The sequence below is a fragment of the Taeniopygia guttata genome, chromosome 26 (assembly GCF_048771995.1).
Source record: "Taeniopygia guttata chromosome 26, bTaeGut7.mat, whole genome shotgun sequence".
Classification (NCBI taxonomy): domain Eukaryota; kingdom Metazoa; phylum Chordata; class Aves; order Passeriformes; family Estrildidae; genus Taeniopygia; species Taeniopygia guttata.
Genome location: NC_133051.1, coordinates 3,706,257 through 3,724,776, shown reverse-complemented (window position 1 = coordinate 3,724,776; position 18,520 = coordinate 3,706,257). Strand labels below are relative to the sequence as shown.

Genomic DNA, 18,520 nt, shown 5'->3' with positions numbered 1-18,520 from the left:
CCCACTGGAGCAAAGCTGGCTTCAGCAGGCTCAGAAATGAGGGTGGGAATGAGAATTTAAAAACTATGTACTTATCTTCCAACTCCAAACCTCAGTCTCAGCTTTTCTCCTGCCTCCAATTTTGCTCATATGTCCCAGCTTTGCATCCAGCACTTTGGGTCAAACTTCTGTTTGACCTTTTCCACCCCATCCCTGGAAGCTGCAGTTCCCACCTGGCTGAAGACAGTGAAACCTGGGACAGAATCCCATGCAGACGGGGAGCAGGGTGCTCACTGCCCAGCAGTGGGGATGGCAAGTGGCAATTTCCCAAATACCCTGGAGCCGCAGGAGCATCTGAGCTGGTCAAACATGGCTCTTCTTCTGACCCTCTTCTTCACATAGCTGCAGTGCACAGTTGTTGCTCAATAAACACAGGATCTGGGGAAGCTGGGGGCTAATTGGAGCAGTTACTAATTGCTTTGCTCTTTGGTTCCCTTCCAGTCAGTGCCTCCGGGTCCCCAAGGCTGGAGACCTCCACGGTCCGGACGTACTCATGCTGAGGATCAGCGAGATGGGAGCCAGGCCCTGGGTGAGTGCGAGGCCCTGGAGCTGGCTGGGGACCAAGGGCAGAGCAGGAGCCCCAGCAGCACCCAGGCAGGGGGCTGCCCTCACCAAGGTTTGCCTGGCCGTGGTGACCAGGGAGACCACGGTGGTGGGGGAGCAGCTGCTGCCCCAGGCCCACAGAGATGATGCAGGAGGGATGCTCAGCATCCCACCACATGCGGTTTGTTCACTCTTGGACAGCCCCACTGGGGACCCCAGGATGCCATTCCCACTTGAGCGAGGGAAGGATAGTCAGGCACTTCAGGGAGGCTCCTGCTGTGCCTTGGGCCATGATTGCCCTATGCCAGGAGGATCCAGTGCTGATTCCATCTGGGTTTGTTGGCCAGTGGGTGCACGGGTGGAGCTGAGCCAGCATCCTCACAGGGCCTTTCCCACTTTGCTCCTCAGCAAATCCCCAATGTCTGTACGCCACGTGCTGGCTGCCTTCCAGGACAAGAGCCCAGCCTGTGCCTGTTCCTCGGCCCTGACCCACAGACTGTCACTGCTATGGACTGACAAGATCTGTCCCTCCTGCTCATGCACTCCCTGCTTCCCCCGGCTCCTGTGGCTCCTGCCGTGGCCCGTCCCCCACTTCTCCTGTGCTGGCTGGGCCATGGATGTGCTCCGGATGCTGTCCTGGCGTTGTGCAGTCTGGGGAGCAGCACAGACAACCCCAAAGTGTCTGCGATGTTTGGAAGCCTCTCTCCTGCCTGGTTCATGTTGCCAATCTGCCACGGGGCTGCACTCACTCGCCTGAGCCCTGGCCATCAGGGATGCTGCTGCCCACAGAACTTGAAGCCAAGGAAGATTCAGGCTCATGAAAATCCTCCCTTCAGGGTGGCCGGGCAAGGAGCTGCCCTTGGCGGGGCCGGGGCAGTGCCAGGGCTGGTGCTGGGTGGGATGAAGGGGGCGCAGCATGAGGTGAGGAGGGCGGTGTCTGCCCAGGGCTGGGTGGGCCAGGTGCTGATTTTGGTGCTGTCAGGTGCCCTGTTCGGGGGGGCTGTGCCTGGGACCGCCCCACATGGCTCATGGGGATGGTGTCTGGCACCCACAGGAGAGGGGACCCTCCTTGGGTGCCTGGGGAGACAACGGGAGCCCATTCCACCCCTGGGATGTGCCCACCCTTCCTCTCTGGGTGCAGAGGAGATGCTCTCCCCTCCTGCCTCCTGGCAGGGGTCAATCCAGGAGGCTCTTAACTCTTCCCATTTCTTCCATAGGGTAGGATCTCTTTGTCTCCTCATGCCACGTTTGCCTTGTGTGGCCCCTATTTCTGATGTGATATTTATTGATGGCTGGAATGACCTTATACTTATCATGTGCTGTCTGGAAGTGCAATATCTGAGAGACTCTACAGTCACAACGTCTTTTCGGTGTATCATTTGCCTAATACAGTACTAAATATTTTTTTAATTTGAAGAGTCAGTGAGCCCTTTATATCAATGCCCTATTTCTTTCGTCATATTACTGGTACTGCATGGACTCCAAACCCTGGATCGGGTCAGGAAAGGATGTATGTGTGTTCCAATAAACAGGATTTTAAAACAGTGCTGGCTTTGACCCTTCTTTGTAGAGCCCAAATAAAAAATGTCATTAATCTCTAGTTCCCTCAAGATCTTTGGGGTGCAAGGCTGAACCCCAGTTAAACACCAGTGAAATACTGGTCAGTGTAGGGCTAATTGAAGTGTGGCACATCCAGTTCCCAGCTGAGTGAATGTGCTGAGGTCCAGGTGGATTTACTGATATGAAAATCTCCAATCTGGATTTGGGGGTTGTGGAACTGGGGAGACTTACACAGGGAAGGACAACAGTAAAGGAAACCCCAAGCTGTCCAAACAAGAATGCCTTTATTTAAAAAAGAATCCAAATAAGTTAGCAAAAATAATAATTAAAAAAACTTAAATGGCAACTGCACACAGCGTTCAGTAGAAAAGACAGGTGGGCTGCAGGTCAGCACCACCGGACACCGTCTGGAGAGAGACCTTGGTCAAGGAGCATCTGGAAAACTCAGCAAAGCGAACCCAGCATACACATTGGCCCTGAACCTGCCCGTCCCTGGCTGGGCAGTGGAGCAGGGCCTGGCCCTGGGAAGCCCCTCCAGGACCTGTGGCCGCTGCCCCATCCCACCTCTGCCTGTTCTTCTTGCAGCCCGGCAGGAGCGCTCCACAAGGAATGGGAAGGGAGCCGAGCGGTGTCAGCCGTGCAGCCCACAACACTGGAGGGGTGGGTGTGATTTCCAGCGGCTGGACCCTTCTGGCATCTCATTCCCACCCTGTTACCATTTCAAGGAGCCGCCGGGGTTTGCTTCAGCTCAGTTGTGACCCCGCTCCTCCGGGAAAGTCACAGCCACATCTTCTGCGGCAATGCTCTCCACGATGGAGGACAGCGAGTGCAGGTTGTGCTCCTCGGCTGCCTCGTCGGCCAGGAGGTGATCTGGGGAGACAGAGGGGTGAGGACACGGCTGGAAATGGGATCTGTGGGAGCAAGGTATGAGGACACTGCTGGGAATGGGGATTGTGTGCTGCAGATGGCTCCTGGTTCTGCTCAGGGGGATGTAGGCTAGTGGTGACCATGGCTGAGGGTTGGACTTCATGATCTTTTGCATCCATAACAATTTGTTGATTCTTTTCTATGATTCTATGACCCCATGATCCTCTACATGGCCTAGGGACCTGCTGCCAGCCCCCACCCTGGGCAAGGATGAGAGAGCAACAGGGAGTGGAACTTTTGGATCCTTTATAGGTCTTAATCTCCACTGGAAAATGAGATTTAGTTTATGCCTTCTGGGGAAAATAACAGGTGGATTTGGCAGGGGCGGGGATAACGGCAAGCATGAGAAAAAAGATCAGCAGCTGCTGAGGGGGTGTAGGGAGGGAAGGGGGGCTAGGGCAGCCCTGGGCAGCCATGCCCAGCTATGCCCAGCCATGTCGAACCAAGCATGCCAAGCCAAGGGATGGCAACAGATGAAACCCTTGCTGGGGGTGAAGGCACCAAGGCCTCGGGCTGCTGCAGCCCAATTTCTCAGCTCCCAGGCGTTGGTATTTTGGTGAAATCAGGGCTTGGAGAACCCTGAATTGCTGGGAATTGAGCCAGGGAGATGCTGTAGGATGTCTGAGCTCATCACTCTGCATCAGTGGGATGGGGAGAGAAGGGCAAGGTTCCTTCTGCCCTTTGCTCCAAGCGTCTCCTGCCTTGGGAGGGGGTTGGCTCAGTGATGCTCTGCTCCAGGCCAGCAGTGTTCCCACTCCCTGCGGAGCCCAGCGAGGCCGTGGGATGCCCCAGGGAGGCGAGGAGGGCGTTACCTGCAGGGTTGGTGCCGAACTCCAGCTGGCTGCTCCACTCGGGGCTGCAGGAGGAGCTGCCGGACCCGCAGTCGCTGGCTGCCTGCAGGAGCCCAGAGCAACCGTCTGTCACCTCCTGTGGCACAGCCCAACCCCACCAGCATCCCCAAAAACACCCGGGGGGCCCATCCCACAGCATGACACCCCTGTGGAGGGGGGCATGTCTGTCCCCACCTGGAGAAGCCAACAGCATGCAGGGTCCCTAGGACCCATCAGGGCCAGATGCTTCCTTAACCATAAAGGCTGGAAAACATCACTTTTTTGGAACACTGGCCACAGAGAAATGGCGCTCCCCACTCACTGCAGGTAAAAAGGTGTCTCTTTCCCCACTGATTATGAAAAAGGGCTGGAGATGAACAGATATCCTTGGGCAAACACCTTTTTACTGAGAATCACCTAATCAGACTCATAAAAAATGATACATGGGCTGGATGCCCTCAGGCCGTCCTGAGAGGGGGATTGGGAAAAGCTTTTGGCAGTTTGGTTTGTGGATTTGGGGCTGAGTGGTTTTGGAGAAAAGAGCTGACAGCATGAAAAGTGAGAGCATTATTCAGCACAGCTCAGAATTCACTTTTTTTCGAGTGTATCTTTATCTGGGAGTGGGTGTCAGCTCAGGTAAAACCCCAAATGTGATTTATATGAGCAACCCCACAGGCCCAACTCTTTGTACCATATTAGAATGACACTTTTTTTCTCTACAAGCTCATGGCAGCATGGGATAATTAATTAACACTTGGACTTATTTCCCATTAAAGCAGGAAATTCTTACAGATACAATCTTTTTTCCCCAAAAATATTGGCTTTTGCATCAATATGTGAACCCCTGGCTACACCTGGGAGAAGGGGCAGCTCAGAACAGAAGTGACAAAGGGATAGCTCAGCACAATTTTGGGCACATTTGCAAATACAAGTGGATTCTGGGAAGTGGATATTGGATTCTGGTATCCAAGTGGATTTTGGCATTAAAGTGGATACTGAGAAGTCCCACAAATATGTAAGGTGGAGCCTAAATACTTTTTCATTCCTTTATTCAGCATTAAATTGGACTACCTGGATACCTACTGGTCTGGCCTTTAAATCCCTTAGTATGGAAGGAGATGTGGAATTCCCTCTACTGGGCCTTTGATTAAAGTCCTTCAATATCTATCTGTATCTGTATCTGTATCTGTATCTGTATCTGTATCTGTATCTGTATCTGTATCTATCTGTATCTATATCTGTATCTACCTGCATCTATATCTATATGGATATCTATCTATCTATCTATCTATCTATCTATCTATCTATCTATCTATCTATCTATCTATCTATGTATATCTCCATATATCTGTATGTCATATTTATATCCATATCTACATTACCTATTTCTGTATCTATATAATCCATATCTACATTATATATATCTCCATAATCTGTATCTAGAGATATATCTGTATGCCATTTATATATTATATATCTATAGATAATTTATATCATCTTTATCACTGTCTATATTACCTATACATATTTATATAATCTATCTCTATAATTTGTATCTATCTCTATAGCTATCATGTCCATATCAGTTTCATCTCTAATTTATCTATATGAGCTCTAGATCTATAGAACCCATATCATCAATGCCTATACCAGTACATACCCCCACATCAATCTATTCCATCTGCATCGATCACCTCTCCCTCGACCTGTAGCTGTAGTTTCAGCTCTCTGTGCATGCACAGATCCAAACCTCAGAGCAGCAGGGAAGCACATATACAGCCATCCACAGGAACCAGGGGGCAGATGAAAATACCTCTCAAAAACTTGGTTAAATGACCAAACTCTTGTAGAGTGACAGGTCCTGGTTCTCTGGGGGTGGTGGCAAGACACAACTTCTGACTATCCTCAGCCAGTGCCCAAATTGGCCCCTTTGGTCCTAGAAACCAGAGGTGTCCCTGTGCCATCCTTCTCATCCTTTCCTCTGCCTGGGTGTGAACAGGGAGTGTTAATTTATTTTTTATTTTAAGCTTTATAATTTTTGTATTTCATATTTGTATTTCTATTTTTATATTTAGTATTTAATGTTATTAATTGAATAGGTTATGTTATGTTATATTTTCATTTAGTTTAGTTCTGCGCTGTTTACTTCATTTTCACCATTCCCACCCCTCCTCAGCCCAGGCCCTCGTGTCGCTCACATGCAGTGCCCCAGTGCAGCCATTCACGGGGACAGTGGCAGTGGCCTCTTTCCCTCAGGGCTGTGAGCACTCGGCAGGGCTGGATCATTGTCTCTGTGTCCCCGTGCAGGACACACTCACACATCCCCCAGTGTCCCAGGATGGCAGTGTCTGCCCTTCTCCAGAGCTGGGGTGCTGTTCCCCCCCAGCAGGACCCAGTGCCCCAGAGCTTCTGCAGAGCCTGTGCTTGGGATTACCCCCACAGGGCATCACCCCCATAGAGCAGTGTCCCCACAGAGAATCACTCCCCTATGGCATCACCCCCACAGGCCTTAACCCTGAAATGGCATCAACCCCTTCAAGCATCATCCCATAGCACATTGCCCGTGTAGAATGGACACCCCAAAATGACATCACCCCCACAGAACATCATTCTCATATGGCATCAACCTCATAGAGTGTCACTCCCATAGGGCATAGCTTCCATAGGGCATTGTCCCCGTAGAGCATCTCTGCCATAGAATGGCACCCCAAAATGACCCCACATCAGGCATCACCCCCATATAGCATCACTCCTAAATGGCATCCCCCTATAGAGCATGGTCCCATAGAGTACCACCCCATAGAAAGTCACCTTGTCCCCACAGAGCATCAGTCCCATATGGCCCTTGTCCCATGGTGTGTCACCCCGAAATGGCATCACCCCATAGACCATCACCCCCATATGCATCACCCCTCGGTGGCCACCACCCCGGGGACCCCCGGGGGCACTCACGGCGGGCTGGGGCCGGAGGCACAGCTCCCGCTGCTCCCGCTCCTGCTGGTTGAGGGAGCTGAGCAGGCTCTGCAGCCGCTCGATGTACTGGATGGCGCTGCGCAGGATCTCCACCTTGGGCAGCCGCTGGTTGGGGTTCAGGAGGGTGCTGCGCTTCAGAGCCTCGAACGCCTCGTTCACCTTCTTCAGCCGCCGCTTCTCCCGCAGCGTGGCCGCGCGCCGCCGGTCCATGGACACCGATTTCCTCTTGCACACCTTGCAGGCCCAGGGCAGGCACTGCCCAGGACAGTGCTCGGCCAGCGCCTCCCTGGCCTGCAGAGCCGCCCTGCCCTCGGCGCACAGCGCGGCCTCGGTGCGCTCGGGGCACGCCGCGGCCTCGTAGCCCTGCAGGCGGGAGCCCAGGAAGTTTTCCCCATCATAAAACCTCTGCTCCGGGAAGAAATACGGGTTGGTCTCGAAGAGCTCCATGGGCAGCTCAGGGACGTGTGCGCGGCTCGGGGACGGCTGCTCCTTCTCCCCACACCAACTGCTTGGTGCCATTTAAACCCCGGTGCTGGCATTAAATCACGGCGATAAATATAGAAAACCCAAAGGAAACCTGAGCCCACCCTAAGCTGCTGCCTCACATCAAAACTTGTCCGTCTGATTCTATGTGCTCTCCCCACGGGGATTACAGTGCCCGGCCTGGCGGGGCTGGGGGCTGGCAGCTCGGCTGGGCCGAACAAGGGCTTTGTGTGAGCCCCGAGGTGCCACTGGGGACGGCGGGCGGCTGCCAGCTCCCCCCGGCATTCCTGCGTCATCTGGTCCCTTCAGTTACAGCTGGACTGGGGGAGCCGTGGTGTTCTCTTGGCCAGTCTGCCAGACCTGAGCACTCCCATCCCTTCACGCTGCCCCCCCGGACCTGCAGTATCCCAAATCCGTGCCTCCCCTTTGGTGGGACTCAACACCAGCACAGCATCGTCCCCTTTGCAGCCCTTCCCGCCTCTCGATCCCGCTCTGCCCCATATTCCCCATGGTCCCATCCTGCTGGTCCATGTTACGCTGATCCCACTCCTCGGGAAAGCCTTGGAATCCATCCCTGGAAGGGATATCCCAATGCAGGGAGCACCCAGGGCTCCGGTCCCATCTCTGTGGACATCCCTCTCCGTGCTCACCCGCCCCAGTCCCAGCTGTTGTGCCTGCTGCCTGTCCCTCAGGAACAGAGCAGGCAGGAGCAGGCAGGACAGAGCCAAAGCCCAACCTTTCCTCCGCCGTGGGTGCCCAGTCAAGTTCCTTATCACACTCGTGTCACAAAATCCACCTTTGTGGCTAGTCCCATGCCCCAAACCCAAAGGACACCTTCCCCCACACGTCTCCAGGTTCCAGCAGAGCCAGGCTGGGCTCAACTCTCTCCCAGCTGGCACTGCCTTGTCCCACCTGCTCTCTTGTGCAGGTGGAATGTAATTCGGCCTGTGTACCTGTGGATAACCAAAGCCCCAGATGCCATCCTGGTGCACACCTCTCCCAGAAAAGACGCATTGCTCATGCATTCCTGATAGGGAAACTGAGGCACACCCAGCAGCAGCAGCATGAGAGTGATTTTAACTCATCCCCATCCCTTCCCTACTGATTCCAATGGCTTGGCTACATCTCTCCAGCTTTGTCTTTAATTCAGAGGGGATTTTTTTTCCATCTGGAACATCACAAACCATCTCCCATCTCCTCCTATTCCTGCTCCAGCCAGATTCCAGCTGAGGGATCGGTCAGTGGAAAGAATGTCAGCAAAGTGCAGGGCCAACCCTGCTGGGATTTTCCTTCTCCAAATTCCCCCTCCTTGGAGAGGCTGTGCTGTGGCACATTCCCTGTGCCCACTATCAGTACCCTTACTCACTTGGGATTGATTTCTGGCCTTGTTGGAATCTGTCATGATGCTCTTCTCTCCTTGTTGTGATTTCTTTGCGGCCAGGAGCTTTCCAACAGCTGCTCACCCCAATTCCTACTGTCCCAGGGTCCCAGCTCTGTGGATTTGCTGTCCCCATGGTCCCCAGACATCTATGAAAGTCTGCACTAAGGAAAGCAGGACCTGCAGTCTTGAGGTTCACCCTCGGCACAGCTCCTGTGCTCCCCACAGTCAGTCAAACTCCAAAATACTTAAGAAGGAAAGAAATCAGAGCATCAGCTTATCTCTTGCCTATAGAAAAAGCACTAAAAGGGTTGGGAAGAGTCAGGATTCATCCCTCAGATATGCAGAGGTGCCCATGGCAGGAGTGAAGGCTTTAGGAATGGATAACCTGAGCCTGAGGTCTTCACATCAGCCCCACACCATCAACTCAATCAGCTTGAGTCACTCATGGGGACCTTTATCAGCGGCACTTGGTGAACACGACCCCAGTGAGCCTCTGGAGCTGCAGCCATGTCCCTGGGTGAGAGGTGTCAGGACCCCCCTGGTATAACTGGGCGTTTTGGAACTGCAGGAGCATGTTTGGAGGGTGAGACACAGTGGTGACATAACCACTCCGGGGCATGTGGCTGACCCACACAGGAGAGCGTTTCATAAACAGGGGCAGCACTGGTGGGGCAGCGCCGGCCACACGTCCCCAGATGGAGAAGTGGCACAAGCCAGCCCCAGCCAAGGTCACTGTGTACCCATGGCTGAGCGGGCAGGGGAGACAGAAGGCAGCTTAAGGAGATGGGGAGGAAAGGTCACTCAGTGCCAGTGTGGGGTGGACACTGGGAAGAGGGATCCCACTGTCAGCTGCACTCGCTCCATTTGGGGGTCTCATCCAGTGATGTGGGAGCAGGAATAATGCTGTGCCCACCCAGCTCTGCAGCTCTTTCAGCCTCTCCATGCCATGGATGGTCCCTCCTGACCACAGAGGAGGGACACGGTGGGGTCTGGGTTCTGTAGGTCCAGTGGTCTCATCCCAGTGAGTATCAAATCAAGGATAATGAATCCATTGGGTAAGTAGCCATCATCAAGGCTACTCCTCCAGCTCGTGTCTGAGCTACAGAGAGGCTCCCATCACGGCCACCCCACCCCGCAAAGGCGCCTGCTGAGGGGTGGGCGAGCGGAGCTTTTCCCGGTCCCATGGGTGCCCACGGCGGCCGAGGCTGCAGCCCGGGTAACTGGGAGCCGAGGGGGGATTAGGGCTCTGCTGCCGGCTGTCAGGTTATGCCGTGATGGATGGTGGCGGCTGGGAGGCAACACAAAGTGACGCTGTGTGAGCCCCGGCAGAACGTGCTGCGATCCGTCACGGGTGACCTTTCCCCGGCCGGCGGGGCCTCGCGGGGACGGCTCACCCCGACACAGCTGGCAGGGAGGGCAGCCACGAGCCCAGAGCTAAAAATACCCGTCCATTGAGAAAATCCCAGCGAGGAGGGTTTGTCCTTGCTCCTCCAGGGCAGCTTCCCAAGCCACTGGCCAGGTCCACGGAGCCGGGTCACAGAGAGGCACCCAGGGGCTGCCTCGGCTGTTTGGCTTTCCCACCACGTCTGATGGTCTGGATTTGCTGAGTTTTGGGGATAGACGTGAGCGTGTTGCAGCCTGGGGACAGTGTCTCCCAGTGCACAGAGCCTTAACCAGTGCATGTCCCTGTTCCTTGCTCGGAGTTGCAGGGAACACACAGGTTGCACATCCCTGCCTGGGGCTTGGAGCTGCGCCGTGTCCAAGCTGGAGAAGCGATGGTGGGGATGGTGCCAGCCAGCCCCCACCAGAAAGGGCAGAAATACCTGGGTTTGCAGGCTGGTGAAGAGATTTGGATGCCCCAAGCAGCATCTACAACCTGGGGTGCTGGGACCATCCCACTGTTGGGGAGAAAGGGGAAAGCCAGGGCTCAGCAGATATCCCTCTGTGATTTCAGCATGGGAAAGGAGATACCAAAATACGATTTTCTGTTGGACACACCCTCCCACCCCCACTGGGCACCCCACCAGGCACCCCACTGTCCCACATCCCCTCTTGCTTTCCAGGCTCATCGACATCCCTTCCTGCCACCGTGACAAGTCGTAACATATTTGGGAGCAGCTGCAGGCTGCGGGGAGATGCTTGGCCCTGTCCCCACGCTCGGCCGAGGAATGTGGAGCAGACCTCTCCCCCGACACCCGGGATTTCCGACGTGCCTGCCCGCTGGAGATTTGGGACGGCGACAGCTGCTCGGCCGTGATGAGGCTCGGCAGATCCTCCCCGTTCAGCCCGAGGCTTTGCACATCCACATCTCATGCTTCTGGGGATTTGGGGTTAGTTTGGGGTGCAGCCCATGGGGAGCGATGGGGGATGATGTCCTGCTGTCTGTCCTGGCAGGGGTGGCAGCAGTGGTGACAGCACCAGCAGACAATCCCTCCCTCACCCGTAAGTGCCAGCTCGTCCAGTTTCAGTTCCCTGGTGGGACAGGGCTGCTCCTGCAGCTCTTGAGTCCCCATGGGGCTCAGCACCCTCGGTGCCCCTCACTCCCCAGAATTCTAGGAAATCAGGGATCATGATGGAAGTCTAAAATCTGTCTGGAGAACAGTTTAATTTTTGTTATTAACTGTCTTCGTCAATCCCTCACCTCCCTCCCAGGTCAAACCTACAGAGAGGTGATGGTGGCTAAGCAGCCCCCAGTCCACTGGATCGCAGTTTGGGGACAATACTGGTTGCCCCAACATAGACAGTGCCAAGCCACTGGGCCCTGTCTATGAATTTCAGTGGGTGACCTGCTGCAAACACCCTGGGTGCCCTGACCCACCAGGATCCCCATCTGGAGACAAAACCAGGTACCCTGACCCATGAGTCTGCTTGTTCCCAGTCCAGGGACCACACTGGACCACACTGGGTGCCCTGGCCTCCCTCCTTGCCCACACTGATCAGGGGATGCTCTGCCCCACTGCAGCACTAAACCTTCTGTGTTTCTGCCCCTCCATGGCCTCCCTTGTTCCGGAACCCCATGGCCTGGACATAACCCTTCCCCTTCACAGTCCCTGGCCCCAGATTACAGCTGGAGGAGAGATCCACCCAGCAGGACCCCCACTAATGAACCCCACAGGGGGGTTTCCCTTCTGGACCCCCCTGACCCCATGCCAGGGGCATCCATGGTTGCTCCATCCCCTGCAGGGTGGCACCGGCCAGGCTGTCCCCACATGTGTCACCGAGGGAGGAGCAGGGGCAACTTGGTTTGTCAACAAGGGGTTGTTTTCCCTCGAGTGGGACACTGTGGCAGGAGCAAGCTGCAGGACAGGTGGGGGTTCAGAGGAAGACCCATGAATGTGAGGGATTCAGCAGTGACATGTGGTGGCTGTTTGACCCCAAGAGGGGACAGCTGTCCGGGCAGGGGAGGGTGTGAGGCCCAGGGACCTGGGGACAGCAGTGTCCCTTGGCAGGGGCAGCAGCATCCCTCAGCAGGGGCAGCCCTGACACGGGAAGTGGGAGGGATCTGGGCGACTGCCAGCCAGGTGTCCTGGGTGGGTGACCATCAGCTTGTCCCGTTGGTGGGCATGTTCCACTTCCTCCATGGCCTGACTGGGGCTGATGCTGCAGGACCAAGGTCTGGTGAATGGAGGAAAAAAGAGCTTGTGATCCTCACGTTGAGCTTTCATAAACCAGTGACTCCTGTATTTTTCTGCTCCCACCCCAAGTGACAGCAAATTTTGGCACAAGGAGGGGTGACACCCACCTCCTCTCCCCACCATGAAGGGCACCCCGTGGTAACTCAGAGAGACAGGGAGGGAGGGTTGTGAAGATTTCGTGGCTTCAGCGTGGGATTCCCCGGGGGACAAGGCTCAGCGGACTCCCCTCCTTGACATGCCAGCAGTGATGCCAGACGCGCCTGTCCCCAGGGAGGGGCCCCCAGCCCTTCCGGATGGACACCACCCTGAAAATTCCCCTGGCAGGGGCAGAGCTTTGCGTTCCTCCCCTTCCCCGACTTCCCCCATGTCCGGGAGGCCGAGCCTCAGCAAACTCCGACCCCACTCGCATTCCCAGCTGTTCTCGCTCCGGCACCGCTGCCGGCATCGCCCGGGGCTGGAGGAGAATCCTGACCCGGGGCCGGGCGGAGCTGCACCCCATGGGGGTCCTGGGCCACCCCTTTGGGATGTCCTGCTCCCAAAGAGCCGCTGGAGCCGGAGCACAGGCGGAGGGAGGAGAGCCGTGAGGATGAGGAGGGGTTGGGAGGGGTGAGAAGGCCTGCTGGGTTTTGGTGTAGGGAACAGAAACGAGGGAGGTGTTTTTGGGGTGCTCCCCGTGCCCCATTTCAGGGGATCAAGCTCCTCCCAGCCCATCTCAGCCACTGAGGAAATGCAACCACTGGCTGCCTGCTAGGAAAAATGCTTTGAAAGGCAAGTTTGTGGAACTATGAGGCTGTGACCGAGGATAAACCCTCCGTTCCTTGGTCAGGTCGCCCGAGGGTCCCATGGGACCTGGGAGGGTCAAGGTCTCCGCTGCGTGCAGGAGGAGAGGCAGGAGGGAGGAGGGATGGGGAGGGATGGGGAGGGATGGAGGAGCCATCAGCCGCCGCAGCTGGACGGGAGAGGGCACCAACAGCCCGATTATCCACAGACGAGCCCGGATTTAGGGATGCGCACCTCGAGCCAGAGCCCAAAAGCATCTCAGAGCCCTTTGAATCCCCTTTTTTAGGGGAAACCCGCCCTTCTCCCCCAGGATCCAGGGTGGGGCCCTGGCGGCTGAGAGGGGGAATCGGGATTTGGAAACCGTGGGGTGTTTCCCTTGTATCCAGATCCAGTTCTCCCGCAGGGATGATTCCAGCTATTTATTTCTGACCTCCCCCCCGCCCCCATGGGAGAAAATCTCGAGGTTTGTTTTTTCCCGCGGCGTAATGACCCCAACAGGTGCTTTTCCTGCCTGATGGCCGAAAATAACTCCCAGGGTTTGGCTTCCTGCGGCTCCTGCTCCAGTCCCAGTTCCCTCGTTCATCCTTTGGGCCAAAACATCTTAATCCGGGAAGGGGAGGCTCCAGCAAAGTGGAGGGACTCCCCGGAAACATTTTCCTTTGTATTTTCTTGCTCATTTGTGGATGAAATTGTCCTGGAGAAGGAATTTTTGGCCTCAGCTGAAGCAGACACATTTGCCCCTAAATCTGTTTTGGGGAGCAACTGGCTTTCATCCCATAGGGAGGGACAGGAGTGTGATTTGAGGGGGTCCCTTGTCTATTTCTTCTGCATCAGAAATATAAAATAATAATATTAATAATAAATGATCAGTTTAAATAATAATTTAATATAATATTCAACTATTGTTATGTTATTATTAATAATAATCATCATCATATTAACGTCTTTTTCTATTTATTCTCTTTCTTCTCTGTCCCTCATGGGATGCTCTTTCCCAGTGCCCATGTCCCATCTGGTCCCTTTGGCTCCATGGATTTAAGTGCTTTTGGGAAGTGCAGTGGCTAGAGTAGGGAGGAGCCCCTCAGCCACCAGAGTTCACGTTGGCCTCTGCCCTTTCAAGAGCTTTCACTTAGGAATGTGAAACTGGGAGCCCCAGTCGCCCCTGGGGTTGGGGAGGTCCCTTGTCCCCAGTAGGGGACCCTGGGCTTCTTTCCCAATTTCCCAGTTTCCAGTGCCTGGGTACATTTTAACCCCAGGGGATCCCTGGAGGTGCAACATCCCAGCTCCTGCCTTTCTGCAATATTTTGGGAAGGGTGAGCTGCTGTGGGTGTCACGGGGACACATCGGGAGGCTCCTTTCCTGCTCCATCCCCCCTGCCCAACCTGAATGGAGGACACAGACGTGGATGGCAAACACTGCTCCAGCCAAGGCTTTTCGTGGAAGGGGCTGCTTCTGTGGTGAGGAGAGGGAATTTGGCATTGCTGCCTTCACAACACCTGTCTGGGGTCTCTGCCCCTCAGCCTGGTGCTTTTCCCAGCCTTTCCCAGCAAGGGATATGCCGTGCCTGCATTCCCCCCACTCCACCCTCTGCTCCCCCAGAGCTCGGAGAGAATCTGGGCGATGAGCAGAGAACCTGCTCAGTGAATCGCTGTCCTGACTTAATTTCTGGATATAAAAAAAAAAATTCGCCTTAAATTGTTTGGAAGGCAGTAATTTGGACAGCAGCAGGGTGTAGGGTTTAGAGGCTGCAGGGGCTGGGTGGAAGAAGAGCTTTCCTCTTGGTGAGATGGTTACAGTCTGGGAGAGCCTGAGTGGGGGAAAAGCTCTGTTACCAAACCCGAGAGCTGAAGTGACAGCTGGAAGCTAAAAGCAGGGAATTTAAAAATAGAATTATGGGACAAAATGCTAAAGTGAGAGATATGGGCTTGGGGAGCAGCAACCATAGTTTCTTTTTTCCCACCTTTCCCTCCTCACTCAGAGCCACCGATCCAGCCCAGCCCAATCGTCCTTGGACATTTCCCACTGTGGCTGTCACTCCTTCATCCTGGTTTTCTCCTCCACCCCAAATCCTCATTTTCCACCACCCCTATGGTGTCCCAGGTGTCCCCAGGCCATCACAGGCCCAGGTCTGGGGGTGGCCCTGGGCTCTTCCAGCCATAACACCCACTCAGCTGTTCATCCTCTCCCCAGTATTTCCCCAAAGATCAAACAGAAAATTCTTTTACCATCTCTGAGATCCATCAAGGGAAATTATTAACCTCATTCAGCCCTTGTAGCGAACCAGAACCCACAATTTTCCTCTTACATTTTTGTCCGTCACAGCCTTTTTTTTCCCCTTTCTTGAGCAGCCACTGTTTCACAGCAGTCTTTGCCCCAGAAGGATCTGTCATCACTGCTGGGTGTTGCAGAGCCCTCACAGCACTGGGCTCCCTCCTCCCTCCCCACAGCACAAGGGAGCTGGAGCCAGCAGGCACCGTCCTGCCCTTCCATCGGCTACTGCAACTGAAAGCAGAGGCCAAACAGGGCTGGGTTTGTTCCAGGGGTGGCCCTGGAGAGAGGGCAAAGGGTTTGACGCGTCCTCAAAACTGCTTGGCAGGGTTGGAAAGGTTTAACCTCCTCCTGCCCCACAGAGACAGCTGGAAGCAGTGGCAGGAGTAGCTCCTGGCCCTCAGCCTGGCTCGATAACACTCCTGGGGCTCCCTGGGGGATGAAATAACCCCGGTGTGGTGAGGAAGAGGCAGCGGTGCTGAGGCAAAGGGCCGGATCGGGGTGTGGGGGTGCACCTTGGACAGACCTCTGCCCTATCCCGCTGCCCTGCCAGGGACAGCGCTGGCTCGGGTCAGTTTTCTCTTCCAGCCAGTGATGTCTCAGCAGTTCCTCCCTGACAGGGCAGCACAAAAGCCTGGCAATATCCTCTTGTGCCAGGGCATCCAGCACAGTGACCCAGCTGCCTGTGGGCAGCATCTGGCTGGCATCTGGCCGGGATCCAAGTGGGGCCTGACCCATTTGTCTACTGCAGGAATCTGCAGCATCGTGGATGTGGCATCTCCCCAGGCTAGAGGGAACTGGGGCACATCCTTATGCCAGCACAGGGCTGATGGATCACAGGCACCTCTCAGGGCTCAGTTTCTCCCTTGGCACACGGGCAGCACTGCCAGCCCCCTTCCCAACCTGCTCTGAGTGACAGGGGTGGGATGTGCTCAGTGGGAACAGGCAGTCCACAGGGAAACAACCTTTCCTTCATCCACTCTCTGGGATTTCCCCATTTAAGTTATTTTCTGGGATATTTTCTGTGCTGTGTCATTGCTGCTGAGCATCTCCTGCCAATCTCAGATAGGGATGCACCACCCTACAGAAGTCTGGGGCTCCTTGCTCCCCAGATGGCTTCCCAGGGCCATGTATCCCATTAAATGGGAGAGAAACTGAGCACAAGTCATAAACCAGTCGTGTCCTGAGGGAGGTCCCCAGGGCTCTGTGTCACTGGCACACAGAGAGTGGTGGCCCCAGCACTGTAGGGTGAGCATCACTCCAAAACATCTCAGCACAGTGGAGATGTCCTTAGAAAAGCTCTGGGATTTCCTTTTGTTTGCTGCTTTTCTCTTTGCCTTGTGCCATCCTGTGTGGACCCACCAGACCGTGGCACTCAGGGGGTCACTCATCCTAATTAATGTCTCTCAGAGCCATCAGCTCTCCAAGTGCACATCCCTGTGCTACTGGCACCAGCCACACTTCTAATTAACTTTCCTAGTTAAGAGGCCCCTTTCCATGACCAGAAATGCTGTGGGATGGTCACCATGATGGAAGAGGTGGAGACATCCTCGACTTCTCCTGCCCTGATCACCCAGAATGGCACCATGGAGCTGCTCTTTGTGTAGGTAAACCAAGACAGGAGGGGGAAGTTCACGCCCCAGGGAAAAGCTGAAGAAAGATGGGCAGAAATGAGCTCCCCACGCCCTGACTTGTCTCCCTGGAAAAGCATTTCTTGGCTACTGCCAAACCCTGGGGGTTCAGTCAGGGTTTGGTCTCATCAACTGGCCCCAACATGCCACAGCCTCGGGTGCATCCCACTGGCATCAAGCCAGACACCAACCATCCCCTCCTGCCACGGCCACAGGCTGCTCCTGTCCCCAGCTCACAGGAGCTGGTGCAGGAAGCCACACCATGTCCCTTGTTTGTCCCACTTCATCCCATCTCTCCCTGTGTGCCAAAGGTATTTATCCATAGCAGCATCATCCAATACTTAGGGATCTTCACAATCCATTGCAGCTCACAGGACATTTTCTCCTTAAAACACCAGAAAGAGCCTGGAAGACCTGAATAACTTTCCCAGTGTTTGATGCTCACCAGAAAATTCTCTTTCATGGTTTTTTAAGGAATCCTTGACACTCTTCGGACACATCCCCAACTTGTTGTCAGGAGAATGAACTGATGATCCCTATCTATCAGGAATGGGCTCTGTATCAATTCGGTCATCCAACTTCTGCAGCCTTTGCCCACGCCCTGGGACACTTTGCTTGGGCTGGTGAGAGAGCTCGGACCCCCTCTGGCAGGTTCACAGCCAGCAGATCATTTCTGGCATAACATGGGGGGTTTAAGGGGTGCTGCTAAAATTGAGCATTCATGGAAACACATCCAGGGAGGGAGAACAAACTGCAAATCCACAAAGGAAAAGGAGTGGTTTTAATCTCTGTTTGGGAGATTTGCATACAATTAGGCTGAGCCCTGCCTGCGTTTGCTTCCGCATTGCACTCCCGTGAGGAACCTGCTGTTTTTCCTGCCCTGCTCCCAGCCAGAGGTTGATTGCAAGGGCACTCCCCCTGGGAAGGTGGTGGGCAAGGGGTTGTGGGCTCTTTGGGAATGCTCTTTTCACTCTCAGTAGCCCATCCTGAGCACCCCCAACCCACCCCCTACCTCTGGATTTATGCTCAGCCACAGGGGGCATCACTTTTCCCTGCAGTGGAGGAGGTGTGAGGAGATGCTGCAGGATGCCAACATTCCATAAATAGTGCTGTGTTTACAGGAGCCTGCGAGCCTCTGTTTATTTTTCTCTCTGCACAGCAAACAGATCATTCAGACCAATCTAAGCTCACCTGGCCCCGCTGCTGGCACAGCCCAGTGCCCGGAGGTGGCGCAATGCCACAGTCCCCAGACAGCTCTAGGAGGCTGGAACCCCCAGCTCTTTGCTGGCCACTTGCCCAAGGGGAGAGCAGGCACCCCATGGGACAGCAGCTGATGGAAATCAGCCCTGGATTGGGATGGCAGCCGCAAGGGGCAGATCCAAGGGTTGGGACATCTCTCACGAGGCAGAGCACAGCAGGGAACAACTCCAGTCCCCGAGTCTCACCAGAGGAGGAGAAAGGATGGGGAGA

The 18,520-nt window shown here is 54.9% G+C and overlaps 2 protein-coding genes across 10 annotated transcripts in view; one reads left to right on the top strand and one right to left on the bottom strand.

Moving 5' to 3' along the window:
* Positions 1 to 2,126, top strand: part of PPFIA4 (PTPRF interacting protein alpha 4) — a 62,392-nt gene extending 60,266 nt beyond the window's left edge. For 4 of the 8 annotated variants that reach the window (XM_072918768.1, XM_072918766.1, XM_072918764.1 and 1 more), the window contains 2 exons: positions 481 to 568; positions 1,800 to 2,126. In XM_072918768.1, the coding sequence (XP_072774869.1) occupies positions 481 to 539 (59 nt within the window). In that variant the 3' untranslated portion in view covers positions 540 to 568; positions 1,800 to 2,126. Of the gene's footprint in view, positions 1 to 480; positions 569 to 990 lie in introns of all 8 variants that reach the window. The other 4 variants (XM_072918767.1, XM_072918765.1, XM_072918763.1 and 1 more) reach the window with 1 other exon arrangement.
* A 646-nt stretch (positions 2,127 to 2,772) lies between these two features.
* On the bottom strand, positions 2,773 to 7,492 carry MYOG (myogenin). 2 transcript variants are annotated; one of them, XM_002195834.6, is made up of 3 exons: positions 6,852 to 7,482; positions 3,882 to 3,963; positions 2,773 to 3,012 (listed from the first exon to the last, which is right to left on the bottom strand). In XM_002195834.6, the coding sequence occupies exons 1-3, from the start codon at positions 7,389 to 7,391 to the stop codon at positions 2,891 to 2,893; spliced, it is 744 nt and encodes a 247-aa protein (XP_002195870.6). In that variant the 5' UTR covers positions 7,392 to 7,482; the 3' UTR covers positions 2,773 to 2,890. The 2 variants fall into 2 exon arrangements, with proteins under 2 accessions (XP_002195870.6, XP_072774870.1); XM_072918769.1 differs by lacking the exon at positions 2,773 to 3,012 and having other exon boundaries at positions 3,556 to 3,963; positions 6,852 to 7,492.
* Between the last annotated feature and the right edge of the window lie 11,028 nt (positions 7,493 to 18,520).